The 20,403-nt window shown below is 39.8% G+C and overlaps 1 protein-coding gene across 1 annotated transcript in view; it reads right to left on the bottom strand.

The window, feature by feature from the left end:
* Positions 1 to 6,810: 6,810 nt before the first annotated feature.
* The window catches only part of PDZRN3 (PDZ domain containing ring finger 3), a 200,236-nt gene continuing 186,643 nt past the window's right edge, over positions 6,811 to 20,403 (bottom strand). Inside the window, exons 6-10 of the mRNA XM_032795985.1 lie at positions 16,898 to 16,996; positions 13,876 to 13,938; positions 12,455 to 12,556; positions 10,593 to 10,709; positions 6,811 to 9,220 (exon numbers count right to left, since the gene is read on the bottom strand). Coding sequence (XP_032651876.1) covers positions 7,673 to 9,220; positions 10,593 to 10,709; positions 12,455 to 12,556; positions 13,876 to 13,938; positions 16,898 to 16,996 — 1,929 coding nt within the window. The 3' untranslated portion in view covers positions 6,811 to 7,672. The remainder of the gene's footprint in view (positions 9,221 to 10,592; positions 10,710 to 12,454; positions 12,557 to 13,875; positions 13,939 to 16,897; positions 16,997 to 20,403) is intronic.

The following is a 20,403-nucleotide window of genomic DNA, read 5'->3' as shown; positions in this document are numbered from 1 at the left end:
ACTGAAAGTATGTAAATTAACCAAAATATAATTATCTGCTAGTGGCCTTCGGAAATAGGTTACAGGATACTTGTTAGCAAAATTGCTTTAATGCCTGGAAGCCATATAAAGCAAGCCATAAGCAATTTAAACTCCTCTTCTTTATTTTGTTTTCAATTGTTTTCAACACAGTCCTTGTATTAAGGATTTACTTGGAACATAAACTAATTAGAAAGAAGTCAGGAAACAAAGGTAAGACACCAGAATTGTCACAGCAGATGCTGTAACTCAATGCAGAGGTCCCCGTACTTGATTAAATTCCTCATTGCACCTAAGCAAAAAAAATTCTGCTTGGGTTTCCATCATGGTTGGATTTTAATTCCCTAGCAGGCATTTTTTCTTAGGCTTCCAATCAGAGTTAATCCTAATGAGGGGTGATGTTTCTAGTTGAAGACAAATTCCCAGGAAAACAGAGTTTAGCTTTCATTAGCAACAATTACAAATATGTATTCATCTTTTAAAAGGAAACATGCGGAACTAATGGCACTTTAAAGAAATGTGTATCAGGATGCAGAGTAGCACTGGAGTCAGGTGCTTCCATAAGGAAACTTGTCTCTGCCTCGTGATCCTTGTTTTAGCCATTTTCTACGAGATGGGCAGCTCCATGTACTGATGAAGCTGAAATAACTTCTGTGAGTCATGTGTAAAGGACAGCTGGTAATTGTGATGTTGGGCTAGGGATCCCTGATGCATGGGCCTACCCCAAAGCCCACTGGTGTCAATGGAAAGACTGCCATTGACTTCAATGGGTTTAGGAGCAGGCCCCATGAGATAAGGATAGATATTGTTATCGGAAGGTGTTTGATGTGGCATCAGTGGAGCGTTCACATCTCGCAGCTGTAGAGGAGTGAGGCAAGTACAACAGTGCAGTAGTTTTTTATGTTGGTTCTGAGGCAAACTCCACGCTCCCTCCAAGCTAGCCTTTGCCAGAGACTGAATGATCTCATCATCCAACAAGGCATTGCTGGAATGCCAGGTAGCAGAATTTGCTGACCAAGTTGATGGGTGTATTGTCAGTTGTGACAATGGGATCATGTCGGTCTGGTGCTGGCTAGTACTTGACCTCCACCTTTTTCAGCCTGATCGTGAAACCAAACATTTTAAGGTACGGGCAAAGTGGTCCACAATAAGTTGAATATCCTCAAGAGCATATGTAATGAGGGCACAGTCGTCAGTAAGCAGGAGCTCTCTTAATAGTTCTTTGATTACCATGAGGCAGGCCCTGAATCACTATAGATTGTCTAGACTCCCACCCAATCTAAACCAGATATGTACACCTTTATCAAGGTCCTAGAATGCAAACAAGAGCATGGCTGAAAAGACAATGGCAAAGGGGACTGAAGCCACTACACATCTTTGTTTGGCGTCATTGGTGACAAGGAAGACTTCTGATGAGTCACCACAATCATCTTCTCTGGGCAGTCAAATTTATAAAGGAGTTTCCATAGCCCCTTTACCATGTCGAAGGCCTTGGTTAGATCAACAAACACCAGGTACAGGTCCTTGTTCTGCTCATGAGCCTTCTCTTGTATTTGCCAGGCTACAAAAATCATGTGCCCATGGTGCGATGTCCAGCACAAAAGCCACACTGTGACTCTGGATACACCGAGTTCACTAGGAGAGAGACGAGCCTGTTGAGGACAATCTATGCAAGAATCTTTCCCGTTATAGACAGCAGTAAGATTCTGAAATGTTTGTCACAGCTAGATATGCTTCCATCCTTTTGTATAGATGGCCTAGGAAAGCATCCTTATACTCCTGGAGTATGGTACCCTATTCCCATATAGTCTTAAAAAGCTGGTGAGTTTCTTGTTCAGGGGGCACCTCTACATCTGTACATTTGAGGTGGAATGCCACCATGGCCTGGAGACTCATACTTCTGGCTCCCCACATGCTCAGTTCCACAGAGGGTTTTTTTCCTTACTAAACAGATCATGCCTTCCATCTTTATTCATAAAAATAATATAAAATTTAAAACATCTACTCTTCCAAGCCACCATGCTGAGACAATGTATAGAACTGTGACATACCTTGGGACTAAAATCCTTGGGAAAATAAGCTAATCAAACTAAAACTAAAACTCAACAGTATATATCCACCTGCAGAAAGAAAACAAGGAACAAAATTTAAGGTTGACCGACCAGTGTAAATCAGTGCATGAAGAAAGTTTATCCATTTCTCAACATCTTGAGTGTTTGAAGGGTTTTTGTTTTTTTTTTATAGGTATAGGATATTTCTCAAGTACATGTGATTTTTTAATTTTTTTTTTTTTTCTGATGGGAAAGGGAGAGTGTTAGCTGGTAGCCACTGCTATGTATTGAGGGTATATAATAATAATACACACTTCCAATCCTAATACTTTTTAAAAAGCATTTTTTTGGGGGGGATTTGGCAATAATTTGGATATACTCAGAATTCATACAGGTGGACTTTGCATAAGCGAAACGGGCAAAATGAAGAATGTTAGAATTACAAATTTTATCCAGAAAGAAATTCTACCTTTTCACTCAGCTTGTCAGCCTCACTAGTTGAAATGGCACATCTCTGCTGCAGAGATTACTTCTGCCAGGAGTATGAACAGCCTGTGCTGACAAGAAGGGGCTGTTTGTCATTGCTATCATTCTTGTATGCACAAGAACATGTGGATCATTTCCCTTGCCCACTTAGCTTGCAATGCCACTTCACAGATCATAGAGGGCCTGCCAAGATGCCTTCCTCTGGATTTTAGGGACAACCTGCGTGTGGGTAGAAAACATTATTTTCTGATATTCCATCCCTGCACATGGATTTTCTTGCAGTGATCAATGTGTTTCAGGAACCAGAGTGGAGAGTCAGATTATATTCAAAGTCTTATGCAATTACATGTGATTCCTGGGAAGATCTTAGCTGAAAACATTATTTCCTGTATGCAAAATGGATTGAATTCTGATCTCATTTTTCTCCTGTGTAAATGAGGTCAAAATTGGTATAATATTATGGTAATCCCCAATATTCCTGTTCCAAGCACTACAAAAGACTGAAATCACTCCTTTCACTATTACAGTAACTACTTTATAAGGCCAGAGAAAAGAGTATTGTTAATAAACATTTTCATAAGAAAACTAGCTGAGAAATCAAAATCTAAAGAGCTGCAGAATCCATAGTTTGGATAAATTTGGCAGAGATGTGCTGGATGACTAAAGATTCTAATATGAAAATTTGATTTTTGCTCTTTTTGTGGAATGCAATTGTACTAATAGGAAAATGTGATTTTAAAATGTTAGAAACCATGACTTGTGTTTATTAATAAAAGGATCCAAGAAAGGCATTGGTGACAGACAAAATTTGTAGCCAACAATTTGATTTAAGAATCTTAGAATAGTAAATTGCATATTTCATGCTTTGGAATAATTTATCATTTCTATATTTAAGTCTTTTCTTCCAAACACAAAATAAAGTTTCCTGTTGTTCTGTCAATATTACATATTATAATAGTTGGCACTCGTGTAACTGAGGACAAAAGGAACCACGTGAGAATGTTGTTCTAAAGGATCATTCTATATATGGGAAGTGTCTCCATTTCATTTTTTTCCCCGTAAGAGCATTTCAGGTCCCATTCAAGAATTGCACGTTGATGACACATACATTGGTACTGAAAATGTTTTTATAGCAGAAAAAAATCAGGTTTAAGTATCTTTTAGTGCATGGCTTGTAGCAGGGGTCGGCAACCTCTGGCACGTGGCTCACCAGGATAAGCACCCTGGCGGGCCGGGCCAGTTTATCTGCTGCGTTGGCAGGTTTGGCCGACCATGGCTCCCACTGGCTGCGGTTTGCCATCCCAGGCCAATGGGGGCGGCGGGAAGCAGTGTGGGCCGAGGGGTGTGCTGGCTGCAGCTTCCCGCCTCCCACATTGGCCTGGGACGGCGAACCATGGCCAGTAGGGGCTGCGATCAGTTGAACTCTGCCGATGTGGCAGATAAACAAACTGGCTCGGCCCGCCAGGGTGCTTACCTTGGCGAGTTGCATGCCAGAGGTTGCTGACCCCTGGCTTATAGCTTCGCTCTTCCACCTAGCGTTCTAAATTTTATAAGAGGCAATATTATGACATAGTTGATGTTGTTATAGGTGGGTTAATGTAGAATCATACAAATGGAGGGATAGACGGGACCTCAAGAGATCCTTAAGGCCAACCCCCTGTGCTGAGGCAGGATCAAGCAAACCAAGACCATCCCTGACAGGTATTTGTCTAACCTGTTCTTAAAATCCTCCAATGATGGGGATTCTACAACCTCACTTGAATGACGATTCCAGTGGTTAACTACCCTTATAGTTAGAAAGCTTTTCCCAATATCTAACCTAAATCTCTGTTGTTGCAGATTAAGCCCATTACTACTTGCCCCACCTTTAGTGGACATGGAGAACAATTGATTACTGGCCTTAACATATTTAAAGAATGTTGTCTGGTCCCTCCTTGGTCTTATTTTCCCAGGACTAAATATGCCTGTTTTTTTAGCCTTTCCTTGTAGGTCGGGTTTTCTAAACCTATCATCATTTTTTGTTGCTCTCTTCTGGACTTTTTTCAATTCATCCACCTCCTTCCTAAAGTGTAGTGCCTAGAATTGGACACGGTACTCCAGCTGAGGTCTGAATAGAGTTGGACAATTACTTCCCAGGTTCACTTAACAACAATCCTATTAATACAACTCAGAGTGATATTTGCTTTATTCGCAACTGCATCATACTGTTGGTACTCATTCAATTTGTGATCCACTATAACCTTCAGATACGTTTCAGCAGTACTACTGCCTAGCCAGTTATTCCCCATCTTATAGTTATGCATTTGATTTTTCCTTCCTAAGTGCAATAATTTGTACTTGTCTTTACTGAATTTTATCTTGTTGATTTCAGACCAATTTTCCTATTTGTCTAGGTCATTCTGAATTCTAATCCTGCCCTCCAAAGTGCTTGCAATCCTTCTTACTTTGGAATTATCTGCAAATTTTATAAGCCTACTGTCCCCTCCCATTATCCAAGTCATCAATGAAAATACACCTCTACCTTGATATAATGCTGTCCTCGGGAGCCAAAAAATCTTACTGCATTATAGGTGCAACTGCGTTATACTGAACTTGCCTTGATCCACTGGAGTGCGCAGCCCACCTCCTCGGAGAACTGCTTTACCATGTTATATCAGAATTCGTGTTATATCAGGTTGCGTTATATCGGGGTGGAGGTGTACTGAACAGTACCAAATCCAGGACTGACCCCTGTGGTGTGCCCCACTAAATATACCCTCAAAGTTTGACAGCAAACCATTGGTAATTACTCTCTGAGTATGGTCTTTCAACCAGTTTTGCACTACCTTATAGTAATTTTATCTAGACAACAGTTCCCTAGTTTTCTTATGAGACTGTCATGTGGAACTGTGTCGGGGCCTTACTAAAATCAAGATGTATCACATCTACTGTTTTCCCCTATCCACTAGGGCAGTAACCCATCAAAGAAGGAAATGAGGTTGGTTTGGTATAATTCATTCTTGACAAATCCATGCTGGCAATTCCTTATAACTCTATTATCCTCCAGGTGCTTACAAATTGATTGGTTAATAATTTGTCCCAGTATTTTTTCTGGTACAAAGTTAGGCTGACTGTCTATAATTCTCTGGGTCCTCTTTGAGAAGCCAAATTAGAGCAGCCTGAAGTCAGTGATGGAGTATAGGAATCTTCTGCTGAGGGCACAGTGTTGTAAAAATCATGTTATTTCTTCTACTCTGTAGCTACTAGGGTGGTAATGGTTTGAAACACCTAGGGTGAAGCCTTGGGGCAGACCCTTAGCTGGTGTAAACTGTCATAGTTCCATTGACTTTAATTGAACTGTGACAATTTATAATAGGTGAGGATCTGTTTCCTAATATCTATGGTAGCTTGCTGAGGGGTATAGCAGATATATATTTACTATTGCATTTCAAGGTGACTTTCAAAGTATTAAAAAAAATTAACTTGTACACGTCGTTTGATTCCTGATAATGGACAAAATAGGCCTTGAAAGGTTCTTTAACTCCTCTGCTCATGCTCTCTTTTCCCCTTTAAAATATCAGGAATGTAAAGTTGGTTCCTTTCTAGTTGATTTGGAGGAAGATGTGTACAGTGAAACTTAATCTACTGTTTGAGGGTCCTTTATCCAAAATGTTAATTTGTCATTGCAGTTAAATAATTGTTAACAAAACAGATCTGAATAGCCTACAGTTCCCTTTCCTACTCATTTTCCCTGCTTCCTCTTTTAGCAAATTTGATGTCACCATTTCACTAGATTGTTAATATTTGTAGAACATTCCAGCCTAGAGCAGACCTCAATTTCTAATAACAATCAGAAAAAAAAATTAGGAAACCCCCCCCAATCTTTTTTTGACTGGAGGAGAAACCCACACACAATTTTCAGGCCATCTTTATATATTATAAAGAAGAAGAAAACAAAAAACAAAGCAAAATTCCAAGCCCCATTTCTTTCTTTCCTTTAATAAATGCTCTCTATCAGCTGAAATAAGATTTAAATTTGTGTTTTCTGATTGTGGTCCTAGTATGTGGACTGAACTTATCCACAGAAATCAACAACTGACTTGTATAAGAAAGATAAAACATCTGCAGTGCATTTTTGTCACGATGATTTAGAATCTAGTAGTTTGTCCAATTGGTCCTCTGCCAAAGGACTCTTCTACTGTCCTCTAAGCAAAGGCTTACTCTAAACAATATAACTTGAATAAGACTTTGCGTTAAAGAAAAAAATCAAAACATATGAAATATAAAACAATAATTTATTTACTTGTTAATGTTTGTAACTAATGATTTCATGAAACTGCTTTTATAATTCAGTACATTCAAATCTACAAAGCAAACAGTTACTACAATGGGCATTTCAAATTACACAAACTGTTTTGTGTAAACAACTTAGCTGTACATGCACATTCTTTCAACAGGTTGCAACACTTGCAAACATGCTTTAAAATCCTTTAAAGCTCCAGTATAGTGTACTTTGCCTCAGGCCTTTCAGCTGAAACCTATATATTTCCTTTAGATACCTTTAAAAAGAAAAATGTTTAAATGCTGATCATAACTCTAAAGCCTGCTGGTTTGATAAATGTTAAATATTACAGGAGAATGACTCTATCAGGAGTTCAATACTTTTGCGATTAACCTTGAGCTAAATATTGATAAACAGCAGTGTGTGCAGAAGTGCACAACAGCAAAGTAATATCACAAAATATGCTTTCATAAAAATACATATTTGAGGTTGCTTTTGTGTTTTTAGGCAAAGAAAAGCATGTGTAACCTTTTATATGAATACAGTTTAAACAAATTATCTTCTTAAGTATGGTTAATATGTTTTCTGATACTGAAACACTTGATGTAAAAGGTAATGAGTAAAAAAGTACAATCAGTATTCCAAAAAGTTGCATTAATATTGCCTTCAAAAGGGATGGGCGGGTTCTGTCTCCACTTTCCAATGAAGAATGTTGGCACCCGAAGTTGCAGAATTCAGTACTTTAATTATAAAGTTGATGACTGTATCTTATATACAAAAAAACTTGCCACATTGAACGAGGCAGGGATTTCTACCCCAATGGTAGCGTTTTATGTACATAATTCAGCAATGGTGATTATACAGTAGTCACTGACAGGAAGGAATTGTACACTCTTGTGCCATCGGGGGACTTTGTGCCATGGGTTAAGAGTTCTTGGATTGTCATCCAATTATCAAAGATTTTTTTATTCCTTTTCTTCATCATTTTTTTGTGGCTCAGTTCAATGATGTTCATCTCTTTCTTTTCTTCTGCACCTTGCTGTTCCTTTAAACAATCTAACCTGCTCTGCATCATAAACTCACGCCTCCTCCTCTGCTCCTTCGCTTTCACCAAATGCTGCTTCCGTTCCTCCTTGCTCCAATAGCGGCCCATCTTCATCTCGCTTATAGCATCGTCATCTGTCGTCATACCACTGCGCTCTTCCTTAATCTTTATGGCACGTTCTCTCAGCAGCCTGTCCCTGACAGGCCTCTTTGTGATGTAGCGGGTTCCATCGCTCCTGACCTTGACTTTCCATTCCATCCTGGGTTCACTCTGGCTTGAAGAATTGAAGTCTTTGCACATGCTCACTAGGCTCATTTGGCTCTGTGCATATTCCACGGCTGATTTCTGTTGTATCAGCTGCATGTAGCTCTGATAGTGCTGGGCGTGGGCTGGGATATGAGCGTGTTTATAGGGAGAGTGATGGTATGGAGAGATGTAGGAGCCAGCCAATTTTTGAGCTGGGCTTTCGTTTCCATCACTGGCTTTTCTCTCTTTGCTTTCCAGCTGCTTGCCAAGGTCTGGATCTTTCGGTGATGAGAGATATTTAACAGAGTCGGATTCGTGACTTTCTGAGCTAGGTAGCAAATTCTTCTGGGAGACATTGTATGCCACTGCCCCCTCATTATCTTGACAACTGCTGCCTTCTGCAGTTCTGCGCAGTGAATTGTCAGGGGAAATCTGCAGTGTGAGCGGTGTGCTGCGACAGCTCTCGCCTGTATTATACGCACTCGAGCTATCCTTGTCAGATTTCTCAGGGAGCTCTGTAATGTCTGAGAGCTCGTGCCTGCGCGCATCAATGCTTGTGTTATAGTTACGGAATCCGCTGTGATGGAGCATCCAGGGCTCCCGGTATTGATCCTTCAGCTGTTGCATTTTATGAGCTCTCACGATATTCAGACACTCCAGCTCAATATTCCGCAGCTCTTCATTCAGCATCTCCAGCTCCCTGTCAACGCTTTCGTGGTCACTCTTACTTATATCCAGGGCACTGTTATGATAATACAGACTGTATGGGTTGGCAGACTTGACTTGGCACTTCAGCTCCAGCAGTTCACGGAATCTCTCACATTCATCCACTGGGATGCTGAGGAAGTCTGTGTCTGTGCAGTCAGCTGAGATAAATGACTCATTGCTGAACTGCATGTCACCACTTCCTAGAGTGTCATGACTGTACACCAGCTTCTTCTGGCTTCCTAAAGTGTTAGAGGAAGTGGTGTGATCATCGGCGTTATTCTCCTGTTCTGAGCTTTCATCATTTCGTGTGCTCTCATCTGTGCGTCCCACACCGCTGTCCTTCTCGTGCTGGTTAGATAAGATAGTGGCAGTGTCTGTGGTGCCTCCATCTTCTTCATGCTTCTTCTAAAATAAAAAGGTATAAACGTAAAAACTAAAGACAAACTCTTTGTGAGTTTAAATAACAATAAAAGTCCTGAGTCATTCTAAGTTTTCTTAATCTACTAGTCATTGCATGTTCACTTATTACCCCAGTGAGTTTAGGAAACATATCATGGACCGGATTTTCAACAGAGCTCAGTGGCAGATTTTCAATTGCTCAACATCCACACTAGAGGCTAGATTTCCGAAAGCTCTCCACTCCCGTTCAGGTGCTGAAATTAGGAACAAAAATTAAAAATTTTCAAAAATCTGATCTCTTATTTTTGGGAGTGAAATAGGAGCAGAACTCTCTTGAAAATCTGGTCCCAGTTTTAGATCATGGAATGTTGTAGAAAATTCTTGCTGAGAACTGCTGAATTGTATGTGAATTAGCATAATTGGAAATGCATTATCATAGCATATCAGGGTTGGAAGGGACCTCAGGAGGTCATCTAGTCCAACCTCCTGCTCAAAGCAGGACCATTCCCAGACAGGTTATTGCCCCAGACCCCTAAATGGCTCCCTCAAAGATTGAACTCACAACTCTGGGTTTAGCAGGCCAATGATCAAACCACTGAGCTATCCCTCCCCCTATATCAAGGAAGTAAGATGGTCTTGTGATAAAAGTTCTGGGCTGGGGCACAGGAGATCTGGATTCAATTCTTGGCTCTGCCACATACTTTTTTTGTGATCCTGGGTAAGTCACTTGCTCTCTGCCTCAGTTCCCCAGGTGTAAAATAATACTGCCTTTCTCCCACCTTTTGCCTCTCTTGTCCACTAAGATTGTAAGCACATCGGGGCAGAGATCATTTCTTATTATGAGTATGTACAATGAATAGCACATTAGGGCTCCAACACTGGCAGGGACTCGAGGTACCACTGTGATAATCATTGTCCTTGACACACTTTGTCGTTGTCACTATCAAGTCTGTTAAACCTGGCTTACAATTAAAGCTGATTTGTTTTCAAACACATGGAATGTTCTTTCCAGAACTGATTTATGTTTACTAATTAGCTTCCAGTCCATCTTGGTAGCTATCATGTATCTAATTCTATTCACCTCAATGACCACAGCCAGAATGGTGGATTCCTATGAAGAAGGCTATTAAATGCTTGAACTGTACTGGTTTTAAATGGGGAGAAAAACAGTAGCAGATTTGAAAATGTATGCTTGTTGAGATGAAGTCTTCTATGCAGTTTGCAGATATCATCTTGGAACATCTAGATTTTGCAGAGCCCCTTTTCTGCTTAGATTGCCATTAAAGATACTGGTTGGTTCATTCAGTTGAATTCAGTATCAAAATCTCAAGTGCGGTGTGTGACATTTTGACAAGGCTGCACAATGGAGTGGCATTACCTGCTGAAGCATGCTGGCAGTAAACTGCATTGCCTGGTGGTGCTGTTCCTCTAGCATGTCCATGTGTAAGTCATCCAGAAAATCATTTCTGTCATCATCCATCCATCCTTCATCCAGCTACATGAAAGGGAATAAATAAATAAAAAAACACCACACCAAGCATTGTCATAAGGCTGAAAACTGACATAAATACATGCTCCCTCTTTGTGGAAAATTATCAGGAGATCAGGGGAGTTTCTTTTTGCAACTTTGCTGTATATCATTCTGTGTGGCCTATCAGTCCTAATCCTCAAAGGAAACCTGCACACTTTCAAAAGACAAGCCTGGGAGATTAATCTGCGAGACACTAAAAAGCGTGGACTGAACAGAGACACTGGATTGATGGCTTATTACAACAATCTGTAATCCATTAACCTCCTTTTTTGCCTTATGATGGCAGAGACGTTAATGGGCCACTCTACCTTGAATGGTTCCTTACTACTTATGTTAAACAATCTGTTCCACCTTGCATTTTGCTGTGACCCTGGGAGTACTTTTCCCAGACCTGAAGCAGAGCTCTGTGTGGCTCCAAAGCTTGTCTCTCTTCACCAACAGAAATTGGTCCAATAAAAGATATTACCTCACTCACCTTGTCTCTAATGTCACAGGACTAAACTCGCTACAACTACAATGCCTACATGGAAATGAACATGCATCTCTTCTTTATATGCTACTCTAAGGGCAAACAATGACCTGCCACAAGGAGAACTTTTAGGATTCAGTCCCTTCTTGGCATGAGACTGCTTGCATTCCCAGAAGCAGGATCTGGTCTGCAACAATATATTTGTGCTATTTGCTCAGTTTAGAATACAAATCAATTCTAAAAAAAAAAAAAAAATCTCTCCTTGTCTTTCCTCAAAAGTCCCTCCCCCTTACTGCCTCCCCCCCCCAAAAATTCCCTGCTGTTACTAGAAATATATGGTAGTTATTTATTTCTGAAGTGGGTGGTGGTTTTGGTGCATGTAGCTAGAATATATATATATTCAATACTCAAATCTTGAACCTATTGCTCAGCTTGGGTGGTCGTGCTCGGTAGATGCCATTCCTGGAAGTACTGAAATGTCTGGTTTTCTAGGGATGTGAAAGTGACTACCCTACCCCTCCTCTCCCACATCTCCAAGGAAAGAGCAGGAGTGTCCAGGTACCTGTGGATTCTCTAGACTGACCCTCACCCAGGCCCCACCGCCTACATGCATGATCACAACAGTTTTGAGCAAGGGGGACACATTCACAGGACAACTCTAGTACTACTAATAATTATAGTAAATGCTGCTGAATGTGTGGGACACTCAAATCCCAGCCATGGAGTAAGCAGGGTAGGTTTCAGTTTCAAATCTAAGTCTTGCAGCTGAGAGGAGAAAGCCATCTAGGTTAGACCTGACCAAAATGTCAATCACACTTTATATAAAGTCTCCATTTATAGACAGGACACAAAGGGCCAATAAATGATTAATAAGTGCTGGTTAATCAATTGCTATAGAGTATTATAGAGATCAGTACGTTATTTGTAACCATGGCATGTAACTATCCACAACACCTTCTACTGAGGTATCTATAGCCATCTGTAACAGGTACTCCTCATATCTGTTACATGGTCAATCATTTATTAACCCTTTATAAATTGAACCTTAATATTAAGTGTGACAAAATGTCATAGTGAACTCTCAGGAACTTATTTCATGTGTTGTGAGTGTCTCCAGTCTAACTGTATATTACTTTTTTTAAAATAGAAAACGAAACCACCTCAAAATCCGGTTACTTTTTTCTAGAATGCAGCTCCTCTGTTTTAAATTTACAGTAAGTATATAGTAGTCTCTCTGTACCTGGATTTCTGGTCTTGCTACAAGTAAGGAGACATTCTTGCTCTCTTCGCTGGTTAGAAGTGCCACAGCTTCTTCTCGGTTCTGTACCTCTATGCCATTAATCTAAAAAATATATATAGTAAAAAACCAAATATGAAGAGGAAAAAAGTGAAATAATGTTGCCATTTGGATGCTCAAATTCCATTGTGGTGGGCCCCACTGAACTGCATGGCTAGATAGATTCTCATATGAGACATGCTGCATATTATCTCTGTACAAATCTGAAACAGTAGAGCATGTACATCCGTGTTGTGGCAGATATTTTGACGGAGAACACCCGAGACTGGCATCTATTCCATATTTGTGTGTGTGTGTGTGTGTGTGTGTGTGTGTGTGTGTGTGTGTAGTTGTATGGAAGGAGTCTTGTCATAGAGCTGGAGCCAGACAAGAGGGGAGAGATATCAGTAAAATCACAACAACAGGGAACCAGAATGTTTCATAACTCTGGATATGGCCAAGGGGATAGAATTTCCCAGTGAGGACAATACCGGCAATTAAAAAGGAGGTGGATTTCTAGCCAGTATGATCCTGAGCAGTGAAGTTCTAAAGTACTATCAGATAAATCACTCCTGAAATAGATGCTGTGTTGTGGGAGGACTGCTTATACTGGTACAGGTATCTGTGTATCCACATTGTCATAGCATCAGAAGAACTATGCTGAAATGGTTCTTATGCTGTTCCAAAGAGGAGAATAACTGTTGGAAAAAGTGGACCGTTTCCTTGGTAGGAGATAAAATTAAGCATGGATGCATGGCAGGATTTGCTGGAAAAAAAACAGGTTTTGCTGGTAAAATATTCTAGTGTAGACCAGGCCTGAGGGTAGGCTAAAGAGAATGAAAATGAGGCAGTTGGCTAGGTGGAGAATCTGGCTAACTTTTCATTGCCACACAACTCAAAAATGACTCCTCCAGCTTTACTCAGCCTTTCAAAATAAAAAACACTTTGGGCTAGTACACTATATCTGCAACTTGACCAAGGCAACCAAAACACGGCCCTTAAGGGTTTACACTGAAGGTGTCTAGATGGAGAGACAGTGTGCAGTAAGCTGGGTTGTAAATCAATCGTGCACTAACCTGCAGCACTCTAATTGGCTGTGTGGACCCTGCTACAATGCACTAAAGGGAACTTCCAATGCACATGACCAGGGGTGTGCATGGCCAGTTAAACCTCACCTCTAGACAAGCTCTAAACCTGAAAAATGGTAGCTCAAAGGAAAATCTTTGAGGAAAGTTACAAGGGAGGGCATAATTCTTAAGGCTATAATGGAACGATTCACTGCAGCAATCCTCAAATAAAGTGCGTGAAGCAATTTGACGTGTAAGTTCAAACGGCTACTGTACATCGCGGAATGAAAGTAATCTCTGAATTATTTGCACACATACTTGAATAATGCGATCTCCCTCCCGCAGGCGACCATCTTTCGCAGCAATGCTGTTGGGATCAATCTGCAAAACAAAAGACTTGTAAACAGTGTAAACTGATGCAGCAAGCCCAGAGGTGCTGGGGCTTTGAACTGCCAGGCCTAGAGGTGCCAGGGCTCATCCTGGCACAAATTAAGCACTGCTCTTCTATGCTATGGAGGTTTAAAAGCTCATTCTTTCACCTCCTATTTTAAACATATTTGCACTGCAAGTAACATGGGTTAAGTTGAGATGTCAGCATCCATGGCTGGGTCCATGGTTTTTACTTCATAAATAATTATTAGAGTTCTTCTTTGCTTTCATGAGAAGGGGGGAATCACAAATTTAAAATGACTGGGTTAAATGTAAAATGTTCTTCCTGACATAGGCCTCCAGAGAAGACAGGCTTGTATTACATATTAGAAAAGCTTGTGCTTTCATAATTAACATTTTAATTTTCAAATGCAGTTATCTGATCTATGCCTGCAATTCTTTTACATGGAATAATGGAAGGATTAGGCCCTAATTGGTATATTGTAATGGAGGAATATGTTACATTTAAATTTGTTTTTCCCTAAATAACTATTTAATTTGATATGGATCCATGAGTGATAAAAGGTTAGCTAAGTCTATGTATAAATTACTGTTTGTTGTATAAAAGGAAGCACAGAATGTCAAGCAGGCATGAAATATTCACTTGCAACCTAATAAAAATGCTTGCAATTTTATTCTGTTTATCTTGGTTTTCAGAGCAATGAAAAATAGACATTAGATACATTAAGAACATTAAGAAATTCTTGGTAAATTTAATCTGAAGTTAAATACACTGTATGGATCTATTTCAGTAAACATGAGAGGTAAGTGTCAATGTAATGATTGTGGTGTCCAGGGACAACATTTTTTTAAGGAGCTAATGATCTGACTACTAAAAATATACATTTTTATTTCATGGTAGAGAGGATGTGGCATTTCATGTTTGTTGGCACCTTCACTCAAAGAAACAGGTTTTTCATTAAAACAACTGGGACTTTTTAGCTTGGAAAAGAGGCAGCTAAGGGGGAATATGATAGAGGTCTACAAAATCATGAATGGTGTGGATAAGGTGATATTTACTCCTCCAAATAACACAAGAGCTGGGGGCCACCAAATGATATGAATAGACAGCAGGCTTAAAACAAACAAAAGGAAATCACACAATGCAAAGTCAACATGTGGAACTCATTGCCGGGGGATGTTGTGAAGGCCAAAACTATAATGGGGTTCTAAAAAGCCTCATGGAGGCTAGGTCCAGCAATGGCTATTGGCCAACCTGGTCAGGGATGCAACTCCACATTCTGGGTGTCCCTGCTAGAAGCTGGGAGTGGATGACAGGGGATGGATCACTCGATAATTACCCTGTTCTGTTCATTCCCTCTGAAGCACCTGCCATTGTCCTCCGTTGGAGGACAGGATACTGGGCTACATGGACCATTGGTCTGACCCAGTGTGGCTGTTCTTATGCAATAGTTCTGGAGTAAGGCTACGTCTACACTAGAAACTTCAAAGTGCTGCCGTGGGAGCGCTCCCCAGTGTGAGAGAGCTCTCCCAGCGCTCCTGGTAATCCACCTCCATGAGGGGAATAGCTCTGAGTGCGGCTCCCAGTGCTCGGAGCCTGTCCACACTAACACTTTAAAGCGCTCAAACTTGTTGCACTCGGGGAGTGATTTTTCACCCCTCTGAGCCAGCAAGTTAGAGCGCTATAAAATGTAAGTGTAGACAAGCCCTAACTCGCAAGGTGGTAGAAAGGCAAGGGTACAAAGCATGTTTTGCCCTTTGATATTGTCTCCAGATTATGTTACAGGATTAGGCAGAGGTTCTCAAATTTAGGGGCACAACTAGAGTTTGCTTGGATATGATTTGTTACTGAGAACAATTTATTAGAAAACAAAAAAGGTTCTATTTTGCTCAACGCTTTTTCTTCAAAAGATTTTGGGTTTTCAACGAAAACATGAAAAATTTCATCAAAATCAAAGCTTTTCAATGGAAATGTCCATTTTGACCAAAAAAATAATTTTTCGACCAAAAAAAAAAACCCACCATAAACTTCGCTTGGGAAGCTGAGAACAGATTTTTGTGGGAGTTACATTAGTGACACCAGAACCAGGCTTTTTATGTATATGCTGACGACGCCTTCCAATTTTTCAGCCTTCCCATATGACTGTTTGTGGGATTTTGCAATGGTTAGTGCTTCTCTGAACAGTGCTGTTCCATTGGAGAGAACAACAGGCCAGTCATAGGAGCTTGATGTGAAACATTTTATAGTAGAATTATATAATCTGTCCATACACGTACAGCACTCCAGGTTATTAACATGGAGTATAGCATATAAAAATAGTATAGCATGGTGCAGCTCATATCGAGGCCACAAACTACTGTAGCCCCCTGACTGCATGGATGGGTGGAGGTAGTTGCCTTAGGTGGGGGCCGAGGGAAGGGATCAGATTATGTGGGAGCCTCATCCACACAACGGGGAGTTGGGTGAAAGGGAATTGGTACCAGATTGTCTAATGATGGCAATACCTGGTTTAAAAGCTTACCAAGACTAATGGAAGTTCTGTGGGTGGCGGATCTAGAACAAATGTGTGGGCCTTAAATTGTAGAACTATAAATATATGTCATTGATAGAGAAGAGAGTGCAGAAAAGGAAACATAGATGAGAAACACCGGAGGGAATTTTTCTGTTTTAAGATACAATCTTGTCTTTGGACATGCACTAAACTGAAATAGTGGGTGAAATCTTGGCCCCGCTAAAGTTAATGGGAATTTTGCCATTGACTTCAATGGACACAGAATTTTACCCATTACTTGGTGGAAAGGAAAATAAGCAATTATCTTCCAATTATTCCCCTCCCAAATGTTTTTGGAACATCACCAGACATGACAGAATAGGATCAGAGATGATATTTTTCTTAGCCTTTGTCTTACAAAGACAAATTGTATCATATGCAAAGCAGCTCAATCTTACCTCACTAACATAAATACCAATGTCATCTTCATCATCAGTTCGATAACATACAGTAAGTCCGAGCTTGTCCTGGCTGTTCACTCTATGCAAGTCCACTTCCTAGGCAAAGGAAAAAGGATGTTCTGAATAAGACATCAGTGAGTGATGAAAGCAGTTTTTCAAACGTAATGAAAATATTTTGCTTCAATGATATACTGGATCTCTTTTCATTTTACTGTGAAGACCATGTTAACTTACTGAGTGAAAAGTGGATTATGTGCAGACAATCAATACCGAGGGCATTTTTGACCCTTCAATCAATATAAAGTCATTTTGAAAATGGACCTTTTATTGATCTTAAAGAAGAAAAATTACCTATATTTCATGTGGTGCCAAGACTTCCAATTCTAAAATATTTTAGAAAGTATTATTTCAATATTTTCCATAGGTTGCATATATTTTCCTATGAATAGTGCAACATTTGACAATATTTTCTGATTTATTTGGAAGAGTACTCCATGCTGTGTTACATTAATCTTCACAGTTTTGTAACTTTCAGAGAGGAACGACTTAATAAGTTGCTAAGAAAAGAAAGAAGCTGGTGGCTGCAAGATCAATGTATTTTCAGCAATGGGTGTGACAGTGGGTGTAGAAATATATTTTTAGCTTGCCAGAATGTAGATTGAGCACACAGGCCACACTATATCATTCCAGCATTCTCTGGTGGCACAGTTAGTCTTGGAGGAATGTAAGTTTTCATTTAAAAAATATTAAGATTCTAGACTTGTGAAAAAACATCCTCTGTTAGAGTCTCCCCATGTTCATGTGCCCTGGTCCATCAGTACAAAGGTTGGTAAAGCCAGTTAATATGCCCAGCTGAGTTTTTTTTTCCATAGTGCAGAGGAATCTCCAGCTGGCACAGTCTGCATAGCTGCCTTCTCCCTCTGCCTCACCGTCTCAAGAGTGGTGTGCTGAGAATCACAGAAAATTTCAAGCATTCACAGTTCTCGGAAGTAGGACCTTGCCTGGAATAATGTCCTAGTTGTGGCCAATCTGTGATTCTGCTGCATCACTCCTGAGAATGCTTCCACAAGTGACATGAGGAATGATGTCCTTTCCTCCCCACCACAGATAGGTAAGCAATGGTATGGGAAGCAAACTGTTTTCAGAGGGCCCTGACAGCTGATTAATGGAGTGCAGCCTTGAAAGGGGCCATATGTTCTTTGCAGCCTACTCTAGGCTGCATGCAAAATAAAGATGCTGTGATAGAGACCTGCTGTTGGAAATGGGATTAGAGAGAGCTGAAAAACCAATCAAAAGCATAGGATCAGAATGAGGCATGAGCCCATGTATGAATCCCTAAACTTTCTCACGACGAGATGTGAAGAAACCCTATCTTAGCAACTTTTGCTGCTTCTTGTCCATTCTAATGTAAAAGTCTTGATAACATAATTAATTATTTCTGAACATCTCTCAATTTCAACCTGTGGTGCCATTCATACAGGGAAAGACAATGAAACAAGCTGATATGAATAATTTATTGGCTTGTCTAGATGACAGCTGCCAAGATCAGCACTCTTGTTATTTACTTGTCAACATGTGTAATTGTTTTTTTAAAAAACCACATCATAGCAGTAAATGTCAATGACATTTCAGATGATATTTAAATGGTTTCAATCAATAGTATCTGTGGTGAACTACAGCTTCCCCTCTCCCCTCTTACGTTACAAAAAGGCTGAACACCTCGCTCTAATTGCAGAATTTTTCCATATTTCTAAAGCTTTGCCATTTCTAGAGAGCAGACTGAAACTGTTCAATAGGAATGATTAGATAAAGTGGGGCTGATTCTGATCTCAGTTATGCTGGTGTACATCCAGAGTAACTCTTTTGATGTCAGTGGGTTTATTCTGGATTTTATGGGGGAGAATCAGGCATTATGCCCCTAAATTAGGCTTAGCATAGTTCTTCTGCATTTTTCTGTGTACCTTAACAAAGGGGCTTCACGTCTTTATGAGAGCTTTACGCACTCTAAGCATCTGAGAATGTGGCTGTGAAGAAAAGAATAAGAGATAATATTTAGCTGCTGTACAGGATCATATGGTCTTATATCTGCAATGAAAGAATACAGAAAATTTTGAAACACTTTAGCCTTGTTAGATGGATCCTATTTGATGATTAATATTTTACTATTTTTTTGGGGAGCTGGATAAGGCATTTGTCCGTTCTTGCTTATAGCTTATATTTAATGATACTCATTTGTTTCAATGCATTCATATAATTGTGCATTTTAATACGTAAGCATAAGAGATAGTCTGACGTGACGTATTTGGAAGGGGATAAATCACCTCAGGGAGTTTTAAAATATATATAAGGAAACCAATCTTTAGACAGGTGGCCTTTTGAAAAAAAAATCCTGCAAAAAGATACTCAGAGCAGGTGTTTAGTACCTTATTTTTTTTTATTTTTATTTTTTTTACAGATAATTGATAGATTTAACATTGGGTAATCCCTCTAGCTCTTGGAAGAAGTAGAATAACTGGGATTTCATGTTACTCTAAATGTGATAATTTTGTGTACTTACAAATAGGAACAGCTGTTTTCTATGTGCCTTTTCCTCATAAAGTTTTAATGTAATCATAAAGCTTTGAAAGGTTTTATATGTAGAAGTACACAAATCCAAATTCTTTAAAGCAAAGGCTATTTTCCGTATTCAGAGTCAATTTTTTTTAATGCATAGATTCTGTTACATGAAAAAAATCATAGTCTGCAAAGCCCAATGATAGTTTGTCCATTTGTATTTGAGAATGAAAAGTCTAGGAATTAATATTGACATGTAGATTTTTTTGAAAGAGTAACTTAAAACTTGACACCTTTGACATTCTACATCTCCTGCCTATCACTTTGGAGTTCCTGTACTGCAAGACAGGCAAATGACTTTATCCTGCAAGCCCTAATCCTGTTGCAGATGACAAAAGTTTCATGTGTAGTGATTGCTGGACTGCTCCCAAAGTCCCTACCATGTGGACATTCTTTTAACTTAGTTTGGTGTTTTATAATAGAATCGGGATGGAGGAATATTTTGGGCTGGATAGATGCTCAGGCATTGTGGTGATGACCCCTGTAGAAGATCATAGCTACATTATGAAACACATCAGCCAACTACATTGGGAAAGAGGAGCCAATGTACGTGTATGACACCTGGAACAGACGTTAGAAACTGGACAATGGCGGTTTCCACTAGATGCTGTAATGTCAGGAGCAGTGTTCATAAGATACAAATCAGAATTACATTCTATATGTATTGCTGTAATATAACCTTTATAGACATAAGAAAAATGACCTGGATCCTTTGCTTGTGTACATCTGCTAAAAGTGGAATTTGCACATACATTTGACGGAAATGTTAGAATACTCTCCATACTCAATACAAAAACTGCTTAAAAGAATGGTTGGCTGAGAGACCAGGGGAGCTCAAAAAGTGTGTTGCTAAAACCTGTATGACATTTATAGCAAGGCCAGAAGAATGA

Source organism: Chelonoidis abingdonii, chromosome 17 (genome assembly GCF_003597395.2).
Source record: "Chelonoidis abingdonii isolate Lonesome George chromosome 17, CheloAbing_2.0, whole genome shotgun sequence".
Lineage (NCBI taxonomy): Eukaryota > Metazoa > Chordata > Testudines > Testudinidae > Chelonoidis > Chelonoidis abingdonii.
Note: the sequence above shows the minus strand (reverse complement) of the source record. Positions and strands in the feature narration are given on the sequence as shown.